This window comes from Plecotus auritus (genome assembly GCF_963455305.1).
Source record: "Plecotus auritus genome assembly, chromosome: 4".
Classification (NCBI taxonomy): domain Eukaryota; kingdom Metazoa; phylum Chordata; class Mammalia; order Chiroptera; family Vespertilionidae; genus Plecotus; species Plecotus auritus.
The window spans coordinates 91,735,065-91,747,201 of record NC_137775.1 but is presented as its reverse complement, the minus strand read 5'-3'; the positions used below and the strand labels follow the sequence as shown (position 1 = coordinate 91,747,201).

General features: G+C 45.6%; 1 protein-coding gene across 1 annotated transcript in view; it reads right to left on the bottom strand.

Moving 5' to 3' along the window:
- Window positions 1-5,110: 5,110 nt before the first annotated feature.
- TRERF1 (transcriptional regulating factor 1) overlaps window positions 5,111-12,137 on the bottom strand; it is a 206,005-nt gene continuing 198,978 nt past the window's right edge. Inside the window, exons 16-17 of the mRNA XM_080664593.1 lie at window positions 10,811-11,022; window positions 5,111-8,541 (exon numbers count right to left, since the gene is read on the bottom strand). Of these exons, the coding sequence (XP_080520719.1) occupies window positions 8,217-8,541; window positions 10,811-11,022 (537 nt within the window). The 3' untranslated portion in view covers window positions 5,111-8,216. The remainder of the gene's footprint in view (window positions 8,542-10,810; window positions 11,023-12,137) is intronic.

Below are 12,137 nucleotides of genomic sequence, written 5' to 3'. Positions count from 1 at the left end.
CGCAAAAGGAGAGAGTATACCCTCTGTTCCGGCACCGGAACGACCATAGAGATAGAATTCCATGCCTTTTAAGGGCGCGACTGAGAATCCATTCGGCTTCCCGGCCCGGTACCCGGTCTTGGTGAGGTTCCTTCAGCTCATTTGTAGATAGTTACCAAGGTCCTGCAATGTTTTCCTCTACAAATCGTTTTTTTGTCCTGTGTGGTTCCTGTTTTTTAGAGGCAAACATAAACACGTGCTTGGAAAAAAATACATTGACAGCGGTTATCTCTGGGTAGAGGATTAATGGTTGATTAGTGTTCCTATTTCTGTGTCTTTCAAAATGTTACAAAATCCCTTTTCCTTACTGCAGTAGCCTTGTAGTTATGGCCTTAATCCTGCCTTCCTTCCCCACACCAATTGGCATTTTTGTCCGTCAGCCATCCTGTGCACCACTGTCCCACGGATCTTTCCAAGTCTTCATTTTCTTAGGTTACCCTAGTATTTCAGACCTTCACCCAGTACCACAAGCCAAAAGGTGTTATAAACAAAGAGTATGGTTATTAACATCTACCATAATTGAGCTCCAACTAAAAGGCTTGTAACTGGGTTTTGCTGTAATAAAAATGTTCTTCCATTTGTGCAATTCTCTAAGCTATGTTTCCCTCAAGTGCTTTCACATATACTGTTTAGTATAATGGAAAACCCTGGGCTTATAATTAGGAGATCTGGGGTGTAGACCCAGGTTTACCATTTAGCTGAGTGACAAGGGCAAGTTACTTCCCTGCTCCGAGCCTCAGTTTTCTCATATATCAACTACAGATGATAATAGTTTCCTACTTCAAATAGTTGCTAGGAGGATTAAATGAGATACTGATGTATGATGTTTAGTACAATATCTGCCTCACAAGGTTGTTGAGAAGATTAAAATTTTTTTAAAAACCAAGTTTATGGGAACATTTTGTAGCATTTGAAGTATTGTGCAAATGTAAAGTTGTTTGTTTTTCTTTCCCTTCCCTAGTTTGCAGGCTGGAGAACCAAGGAAGAGGTAGAATGATTTGCCCAATATCACACAAATTGATGAAAGATCTAGGACCAAAACCAAGTTTTCCTGCCCCTTAGACTGGCCTCTACTTACTGGAACTCATTCCTTGCGGAGGTGTGGCGGAAACGCCCCGTGTGGTCCTATACCAGAGTGTGGGAACGCCACACTTTACCTGGCACATCTCTGCCGCCCCTGACAGGCTGCCCAGCGCCTTTTTCGGGCTCCCACTCTGATCTGTGACATTCAAAGTTGGCTGGTCTGCCTCAGCCAGCGGGGTTTCCAATAGCTCTCCAATTCTGCTGCTGCTTCTGAAGTTTGCACCAGTCTTTTTGCAACTTCTGTGATGTTCCTCAGCCTGCCTCTGCCCTTCGAGTCCTCGCATCTGGGGGATGGTCCTGCTGCCACATGATGGTGACAGTACAGCTTAAAATGACTTTCACCTATGTTACCTAATCTGATCCTCAGAAGAGGAAATGAGGAAACTGAGGCTCAGAGATGAAGTGACTCACACAAAATCACATGATGAGTTAGTTACAGCTGAACCAGTAACCCTCTTCAAGACCCCAGTTGGATGCCTTTCCACCTGTGCAGTGGGCTGGTGCTGACCCTAGGATCAGCTCAGTGCTATTTAAAGCCTCTTTGGGTGTGAGGATTAGATTCTTACTTCCCCACCCTCCTGCAAGTAAAGGTGTTTATTTTATTTTTAAATTGTCATCTGAGGATATTATTTCCATTGTTTTTTTTTGTTGTTGTTGTTTTTTTTTTGAGAGAGAGTGAAAGGGAGGGAGGCGGGAGAGAGAGAGAGAAACATGGATGTGAGACACATTGGTTGGTTGCCTCCCACATGTGCCCTGAACGGGCCAGGAGTTGACTCTGTAACCAAGGTACATGTCCTTGACCAGGAATCAAATCCATGACCCTTCAGTCCTCGGGCTGATGCTCTAACCACTGAGAAAAACCAGCCAGGCCTATTTTTTATTTTTTACTTTAAAAGACATGTGTGGCCCTGGCCGGTTTGGCTCAGTGGATAGAGCGTCGGCCTGCGGACTGAAAGGTCCCGGGTTCGATTCCTGTCAGGGACATGTACCTTGGTTGTGGGCACAACCCCAGTGGGAGGTGTGCAGGAGGCAGCTGATCGATGTTTCTCTCTCATCAATGTTTCTAACTCTATCCTTCTCCCTTCCTCTCTGTAAAAAATCAATAAAATATATTTATAAATAAACAAATAAAGTAAAAGACATGTGTGGCCTGTACTGCTCTTGTAACTGGATTTGTGGACTCAAAGCATCCTTAAGGACTGGATGCCCTCTCCGTTCCTGTGGCCAAACATGGTCTCTTTATTGATGGGCGCTTTCTGCTTACAAATAGTGTCTGTGCCCTCAGAACTCTGCCTTGATGTGGCCGCTGCTTGCTACCTTTGACTCATCAAGTTTCTCCATTCATACTCTCACTTGTGGGAATTTGATTTGGTCCCCTTGTTTTTCTGGGCTAAGCCATGCCAAATGTCACCTAATGGCCTATGGGCCTAACAGTGATGTCAGGTGCCAACCCTGGTCCAACTAGCTGAGGGCAAGGTGAGGGGCAAACCCTGGTTTTGCCAACAGAGGGGCTGTGGACAGGGCTCTTTGGTATGGTATGTGGGCAAGGACAGCATTCTGAAGCTTGGCCTACTATAGGTCTTTTCCCTACCACCTAACTTCCAAACCTCTAACCTAATGCAGATGAATAGGAGGTCAAATAATTCTGGATAGTTGAGGCAAGTCCACCTTGCTTTATATCCAGGAAAAATAAAAGTATGTGCATCTAATATTTCTGAGTTATATTTTGATTGCACCAGTGGTTCGGTTTTTTTTAATTTTTTTGTTAATCCTTACCCGAGGATATTTTTCCATTGATTTTTTTTTGGGGGGGGTAAAGAATTATGAATTTATTAGGTCATCTGGAAAGCCAGATGGGCTGACCCCCAAAATGGCACCAGACTCCATTGATTTTTAGAGTGAATGGAAGGGAGTGGGAGAGACAGGAACACTGACGTGAGAGAGACACATTTGGTTTCCTCCTGCATGTGCCCTGAACCAGGGCTGGGGATTAAGTCTACAGCTGAGGTGTGTGCTCTTGACCGGAATCAAACCCAGGACTCTTTAGTTCTCAGGTTGACGCTTTATCTACTGAGCCAAACCGGCTAGGGCCAGTGGTTCTGTTTTAGAAGACAGCCCTTTCCTCTTGGTTGTGATTGTTCCATGGTTAATACTTATCTCCAAACTCATCAAGTTATATACAGTAAATATGCATTAACTTTTTATGTCAATCATATCTCAATAAAGTGGTTAAAATACTGCCAAAAATAAAATTACACAAGCAGAGGAAGTAACGACCCAGAACAGTCCAAGGAGAGATCAGTATTGCATGTAACAGTATGTAGGAATGCAAAGCAAGCATGTAGGGCTGCCTGCCTTCACAGCTCAGAAGCAAACACTTCCCTTGGGGTGGCGTTGGGGGGAGAACAGCTCTTTTCAAAAGATTGTCTCTCTTATATAAAGGACATAATCAGCCCTTGGGCTCCTTTATATAGGAATGTCTGTGATCCAAAGATCACTGTGGTTCACTTAGGAATATATTACTCAATTTCTTGACATGCCTTCCTAATTGTCTTGCTTGTGTCAACATTAAAACTCATCCGCATTCCTAGAGCGAACTGCAGCCAGCTGGCTGTGGCTGAGTCTGTGGAAATTCAGAACTGACTTTTGGTAACTTCAGAAGAGGGTTTGTTTACACACACACACACACACACACACACACACCTGAAACATTATCGATAATTAATTTAACAGATCTTGCTGAGCACCTATTTTAAACTGCTGTGCATATGTGGGTAATGGTGAGGCAGTTCACAATATTAATAAAGCTTGACCTTGGCTTTTCCCAGCGGTGGAATGGATCAGTTCCCAGGGCCCTGTGTTCTCTTTCTAAGGATTGAATTCCTTGGCAGGAAGGAATGAAGTCACAGTCATTTTCATACACTCAACTCCCCTGGGTATAATACAGTGTGGAATAGTGCCTAGTACATGGGGCTCCCGGGGACTGAATGGATGACTGTAACAGGAGAAGGCTTCGGATTGGACACCTGAGCCCCTGGAAGCAGAACTTAAATTTACAATACTGGCTAATGCAGTGCGTCTAGAGGAATAGCTGCTTAACACTGATAGCCAAAATGAAAGTAAAACAAAAGAACCTAGAACAGTGGTCAGCAAACTGCGGCTTGCGAACCACATGCGGCTCTTTGGCCCCTTGAGTGTGGCTCTTCCACAAAATACCACGTGCGGGCGCGCATGTACAGTGCGATTGAAACTTCATGGCCCATGCGCAGAAGTCGGTTTTCGGCTCTCAAAAGAAATTTCAATCATTGTACTGTTGATATTTGGCTCTGTTGACTAATGAGTTTGCCGACCACTGCCCTAGAAGAGCAAGGTCTTAACAGCTGTGCCCCACTTAAAGCAAATTCTGTATAAAGTCCAGAATTTCAGAATTCTCTTAAAGTTTATTGTTGAGCATTAAAAAGTAAACACACTTTTTAGAATTTGGAGATCCAAATTAGCAATGCATGCAAACTGTGAGATACCTGTGTGAATACGAGGCCTCTAATGGTTAGAGACCGCCAACTCATCCACTGCTTGAGTACAGAAATCTCTGTCCCGGCCTCCCAGGTAGGGCGGGAACTTTAATGAGCATGAAATCTGACCAGCCGACTTCTAATGGGTCTAGAGAAGCCAACTAACAGGCAAATTCACATTTATCCAGCATTGAGAAGTCATTTCCATGGCTAGAAATAAGGAATGTTTAAGCCAAATGAAACTCAGAAAGGTAACATTTTATTTTCAGAGCAGCTGATGCAATAGAGTCAGGTTTTCATAAATAAATAAGACAGTGGCTGTTTGCTTATATCTCTAGTTGAAGGCTGCCTCTCGAGTGGAACTGCCACACGTTTCTGCGGCTTTGACTGGAACCTTTTCAGCAGAGTTCTCCTGGCTCTCTTTCTGAAAATAAATATTGTGATAATTTAAAGAAAATGCTATCACTTGGGGGGAGACCAACATGGAATGCCCAGATGCTTTTGTTTTAAAGGAATGCACCTTTTTAGGACAAGTCTATAAAACATCTTTATTTTTTGTTACATGTGATGTTTAAATATAACTTTTCTTTCAAGCTTCAAACTTTTTTTAAACCCCTGGTAAAATAAGACTTTTGGTTTGCCTTTTAACAAAAACTGACCTAGGAAGAAACATTTTTAGCAAAATGTATTATAAAATCACTAGAAAATACTGTCCTCTTTTTGCCAAAATGTTACATAAAATCCTTATTAAAAATACACACATTACAAAAGAAAAATTATGAATATGCTATACATAGTGCTCTTGATAAGGACCAAGGGGCCTGCATTCCGGGGGAAAACACAGTTAAGCACACTAGATATTATGATGCCAACTCATAGTGCAAACCTGAATAAATTACATCCTGAAATGGGAAGGCATGCAAGTCATTTGCCGAGAATAGAACATAACAAAGCCAGAACAGGAAGCAATCGCCACCACTATTTAAAAATGTTTTCGTTTTTATTACATTAATTTTTTTTCAAAAATACTTTTCTTTACAATAGAACTCCTAGAAAATATTTACAACCTTCCTCTAATAAAATATAACAGCAGTTAAATATATTTGAAAATAAGATGGGTTTTTCCATAAAATATATCTGTTAACTTTTTATATACAAGCTTTCTCAAAGAGATTTAAATTCACTAATGAAAAAAACCATCTGATAGTAAACAGTAACCATGTTGAAGACCTTGACCTTCAGGAAGAGAAGTTCTCCGGGGTGGGGAGACTGGGGGAAGTTAAAACACAACACATACATGCAGGCAGAATCATTTCAGGAAAAAAAAAAAGTACAAAGTTTTACTATGAAGTCAATTCTTTAAGTTGATATTGTCCAAAAATACTAATTCAGGAATTTGAACTGTCTCATTAAGGAGGAGTTCTTTGGTTATTTCAAGTCAAAAATGCTTACACTATACTGCATGGAAAATCAGAATTATATTGTGCATTATATTTTTGCCTTGGCAACTCAAGTTTATTTTTAATGTTTAAAACTGGAACAGCTGGGCAAGTCTCCAAACATAACGAATACGTTTGGTTTATAAACATTTTTCTGGGTGTTGGCTCCTTTGTTAGATAAGCTTTCATACATCCGATAGCAGAACCTTTCCAGAATCACTCTCAGACATCCGCAAGCAGAGGGAAGTGGTCTCTGGGACAGGGGCCATCAGCCAGTGTCGCCCTGGGATGGTTCTGAAACAGTTCTGCCATGAAGTTGATGCACAGTGCCAGGCAGGACTGAGCTCAGAACATATGAGAATGACCTGTTTGAAACGGCAGCAAATGAAACACCTCCTTTTCCCCTAAAGAAAAGATGAAGGAAACTTCCAAGATCTCTTTCCTGAAAACAGAATGATTGAAATGAAAAGAACCTTTGTATTTATCTTCTGCCCTTGGCTTTCCTGAGATTCAGAGAACACTGCCTGGGTGGGGCCGCCGTGGGCCATGAATATGTGCTAAATGCTTCTGCAGAGACAAACTTATCCTCATGCTTCCACTGATACTGTCTCTAATGTTAAGCTATTCACGTGCCAGCAAAGTGGCCCGGCATGATGGCCATACCCACAGGAGCTGGGGAACTAGCCTACCTGGGGTGGGCAGTCACACATTCAAGGGGGGCCCTCCCCACCAGAGTGGTCCTCTCTGTGCTGGGCCTTGTCCCGTCTGAAGGTGTGCTCGTTTGCCCTAACAGTGGGACAGGTCTGTCTGACTCTGCTCAAAGCCTGAGCTAAATGACATTTTTGAAGGATTACAGGTTTATTACCTTCAAGTACAAACAGAAACCCTGATGACAGGGACAGGAGGAGGCAAAGTTATGTGGCTTGGAAGATTGTAGAAGTGCTTTGGTAAATGACTAATGAATACATTCATTGTTTGAATGCAAACATTGTAGCTAAAGTGGTATGTGAAACCATTTTTGTTGGCCTTTAGTGCTATGCTATATCCCTTGAATTTGCTATCACATTTCTTAGAAAACCCTTTTCTTCATAGTTAGCATCAAGGTAAACTTCGGTCCAGCACAGATGAATTATAGCAAAATCCCAAGTGAGTGAGGTTTCACAGTACTTCTGAATGGCACAGAGTCGTTTCAGAACGCCACTGACCACTAGCAGTGTTGCAAAACAGAACGGGCTCTTCCGATCTAGTTTTTGGGCAAAAGAACACTTCTTGGCATTCCAGGGACTTCAATGTGTGCCTCTCAACCACCCTCCCTGAAAACAGCCCTGGCAGCTTACTAGGTGGGATTATTTTCTTCCAGATGGGCCTTGAGTGCGCGCTCACTGAAACACAGCTCTGCGCACCCACAGTGAGCACGGAAGAGGCCGCCACACTGCTCCATGGACCAGGTCTTCAGTCGCTCCCCTCGGGGGAGCGCGAGCTGAAACCGTGCAGTACTCAGTTCCTAGGAACAGACCACGTGACAGGCAAGGCAGCGAGCAAACTTATTCTCCCATTTGGCCAACTCTTCAAATGACGTGTGTGCAGAGGCAAGTGTGGCACGAGAGCTTCCTTAGCTCTCTGGAAAGCTACCCGCGAGCACAGTCTCCCAGCGAAGACGCCAAGTTCACGGCGCACTACAGAATGAGGTCAGAGCAGAACCAAAATAACTCTCGGTGGGAGAGGATGGCCCAAGGCCCCAGCAAGACGAGGGCAGCCTGCTTCACACGGGCACACGCACACGCACACTCACCACAAGCTTTGGGATAAAAGGCAATCGGGATGGTTGACATCTGAAAGCAAAAGAACATCAATGTCAGGTTCACTCCCTGCCAGGAGTGAGTTCATGGGAATGCAGCCCAGATGAAACACCTCTTAGAGAGAGTTGTGCCAATTATTTATTCCCCCCAACCTCCCACAAAAAAAAACAAATTTAAATAAAAGGAAAAGAAACTGGATTTTTTTTCTTCTAAACCTGAATAAAACGACCATTTTTTAAACAGGTAGTTTAAAATGGTTATAGAACAAGCAGGCAGTCCAGGCTTCCTGATGAATGAAGATGGAGGCCGGTGAGCTTCGCCGTCTCTAAGTGACAAGCAGGCCTTTACAGTTCCGTGTCGCCCTGAAGCAAAACTGGGTTTTGATCATCCAAGAGGAGGTCGGTGTCCACGACCTCGGCCTCTTCCATGACGCCGCCCAGCTGCTGGACAACGTCGTCGTCGAGGATGTCCACGTCCTTGATGGGTTTGAGCAGACTCAGCTGGTCCAGGGGCAGCAGCCGCGGTGCCCCCACCGGCCCCGTAGTCCTCTCGATCGTGGCTGCCATTTCCGCCGCAAAAGCCGCCTTCTGAGCCTTTTGCCTCTGCTGTTCCTCCTGCTGCCTGTGAGTTTTCATGTGTGCATTTCGGCTTTTGATCTTGAAGAAGACTCTAAACGTGAAGAAAAAGCAGCATGTGAAACCTAGGAGATCTGAGCACAGGGGACCGTGGGCGGACATCTGTCTGGGCTGGCTTTGACAGAGTCCTCGGCTCCTTAGCTCCTAGGACTTCCTCCTCTTGGGACCTGTCATCTCTCCTCTGTCTTCTCAAAGCATGACAAGAAAAGGGGGTGGGGACAGAAACACATTGGGGTGTGTCAGGCTTCCTTCCTGTGGCAACTGAGGGAAAACCCTCAAAGGCCTTCCTGTCCATCTGTGGTCTGGAACACAGGCCCTTTCTCTGTCCATCACTAACCAAGCCTTTCCGACCAACCTGAGAATCCCCAAGCCATGCCACTGAGCCCTGGTAGTTCCCATCAGAAACAACCCATCACCCCCAGCCTCTGGCCCTGTTCTCCCTCAGTCAGAATTCTTTAGGATCTGTACACAACTGGACTGCTGTCCCCTCCACTGCAGCCCAAGTGCTCTTCTCAAGGTCACCGGTAACTCTGTGTGGCCAAAGCCCATGGCCCCTCTGTCCTTATTGTACCTGACTTCCGAGCTGCATCCACCAGTCTTTTTCACCCGAGACCCCTTCCTGTTGGCCGATTATCATTGCTTTCTACTGTTTGCTTAAGAATGAAACAGTGGTTCTCAGCTGGGGGTGACTTTGCTCCCCAGGGAACATCTGGTAATGTCTGGAGACATTTCTGATGGTCACAACTATGGAAGGAGTTCCTTCTGGCATCTAGTGGGTAGAGGCCAGGGAAGATGCTAAACATCCTACCGTGCAGAGGGCAGTCCCACTTCCACAAACAAGAAATGATCAGACCCACATGTCAGTGCTGAGGTTGAGAAACCCTGGGGTAAGAGGGCTGCAGACTAAGGTAAGAGGGCTTAGCCTTGCTGTGCCCCCGTGTCTCTTCTTATAAAAAAGAAGCTACTAAAAGGACCTACTTCACAGGGCTACTGTGAAGATTCAATTAATCAATACATGCAAACATCCTGGAGAGGAGTGCCAGGCAAGGAGTGAGTACCTGATAAGGGGCAGCTACTAGTAAGTTCCCTGAAATATTCCACGAGAATGTATATCATAAAGTTGGCCTCGTACATCCAACTAGGGATGTTTTCCTGGTAGAGTTCCAGCAGCTACCTGGTGGCCATCTCTCCAGGTCATATTACTCTTCACGTCTGAGGCCCTGGAGAATATGGGAAGAGAAACTCGGCGAGGGTCCTAAAGGATGTCACTCATAACGTCTCACCTGGCCCCTCCCTGTTGGGCAGACTCAGGAGTGAACTGGAATTCTATACTGGATGCCGTGGGAGGGAACCGTGTGCATCTTACCATCAATGATATTTTCTCTCTAAAGTAAATAAGTGAACAATGCAAGCCAACAGGAGGGAGCAGTGGTCAGGATCCCAGCTCTGCATTTGAACACAGCTGGGTTCAAATCCCAGCTCCGCTCTTACTGGTGGTGTGACGTGGGGCAAGTCATTTTACCTAACTTTCAACCCTCATTTGTAAAACAAGTATAAAAGCAGGATCTGTATCATGTGGAGTTTCTGGGTGAGGATTCAATGAGCTCATGCACATGAAGTATACAGCAAAGTAAGTGCTCAGTAAATGCTAGCTGTTACTATTACTACCCACTGTCAGTTTCCCCCTCTTCGCTGTTGTTTTAAATTATACTTAAAAGGGCAGGAATGCTAAATAGGTGTTCTCTCACGAGTCAACTCTGATCAATTGACTGGGCCAGCTTGAAGCATTATGATGAAAAGGGTTTGAAGTCTTGTCTTACAGAGGTAGCAAAAGTGCAGCAATTGATTGGTGATGTCTGCCTGGGCACAGGAATGAGAGCAGGGGTAGGGAAGCCATCTCTGCTACAGCGAGTTCCTAAGTAAGTGTCTTAGAGCCATTCCAAACTTCACAGGGATGCAAAGAAAGCAATGCGAGTGAATATGGTTTGGGAGTGACAGGCAGAAGTTGGAAAATTTTACTCTTCCAACATTTTTGGAAAAGAGTAAAATTTTGTCACTAGAGGTTTGCTCTCTGAAGACATCCATCCTCATTAGGCTGTAGACACCAGAATGACCAAATTCCCAGTCAGAGACAAAGTCCACACCCCTGAGGCCCCATGCAGAGCCCCTGGATGGCATCAGGGAGATTTCAGAGTCCAGGTTATTTTTCTAACTGAAGAAACCTCGGGCCCTCTTGGCCCGGCCCCCACAGAGCGCATTATCCATCGCAAACTTAGATCCAGTCCCCGTCCAGTTCCACCTACTTGCCACACTCCTTGCAGGGGAAGATGGTGGTGGGGTCTGTCTCGCCGCTGGTGGTGCTATGAGAGGGCGAGCTCTTCACTGAGCAGTACCCGCTCTGGGCACTGCCAGGCTTCTGCTTCCCAGAGGGGACAGCGCCCCGAGCTTTGGTCACCTGGTTGGTGCCACCGTGGATGCGGGCATGGCCGTTCAGTGCCTGTCGGGAGCTGAACACCTGGGGAAGAAAGGGAGTGACATGACATCTACAGTCCTGAAAAGGAAATTAGGGTTGTTAGTGACTCGATAGTAAAACATGAGATACCTGAAACAGTGTCTAATGACAGGGCACGGGGCTTTACACAGCAAACTCGGCACACACCAACCTCAAATGCTATGCTACCCAAGCCCCACCGCTGTGCTAACTGGAAGAGGGGAGGTGAGGTGGCGGTGCGGAGGACCAAGCTGCTGGCTGTAGTCGGGAGCTGGGAGCCAGACGCAGCGCCTGTCCACCAGGGGCGCTGTGGGGCCATACCCCTCTGTCCACCTTATTTTCCCCCCCATCTGTATAAATGAGGGGGTTGGGCCAGCTTTCAAAAATTTTTTTAAGCCAGTAACTATCTTTTTCTTTTCTTTTCCCCTTTCCTTTCTTTCTTCACTTAGAAAGGACAAAAATAAATCAGGTCTTCCTCAAAAGCTCCAAGTTAAAAGCAGGGGTGCCCTGGTGGAAATAGAGCCAGCACCCCAGAAATTAGCTGATTTTGCTCAGCTCCTCCCAGGAAGCCCTAGGACCCGAAGGAACACAGTCGGAAAGACACCCTAATCAGAAGCAATGTTCCAGACCCCCCAATTTTACTACAGGATGATGAAAAGGGGAAGGACCCAGACAGTTTTATGAAGCTTGCCATAAAGCAGGCTTTCCCAAGCTCAGCACCACCGACACATGGGGCTGGGTTACTGCTGTGGGGGCTGCTTGTGGGATGTCAGCAGCATCTCTGGCCTCGACCCATCAGCTGCCAGCAGCACCTCCTCAGGTGTGACACAGTCTTTGCCAAACGTCCAGGAGTTCTCATAGTCAGTTGAGAACCACTGCTGTAAAGGGATGGAATCCACACCCCTAAATTCCAAGAGCCCGACATCAGCTAGTAGGATGCCCCCAACCTGCCCAGCTGTGGGTGGCTGTGCCATGTTAAATCCACGAGCTCTGTTTGTGGTCTTACAGGGAAAAAATATCTATTGCTGATTTAGCAACCCAAACTGCCATGGTTCGGGGCAAGGATTAAAACTACCACTTTTTTTCCCTGTGATTTTTACAAGTTATTAAAAGGCATCCACCTTGCCGAGCCCTTCTGA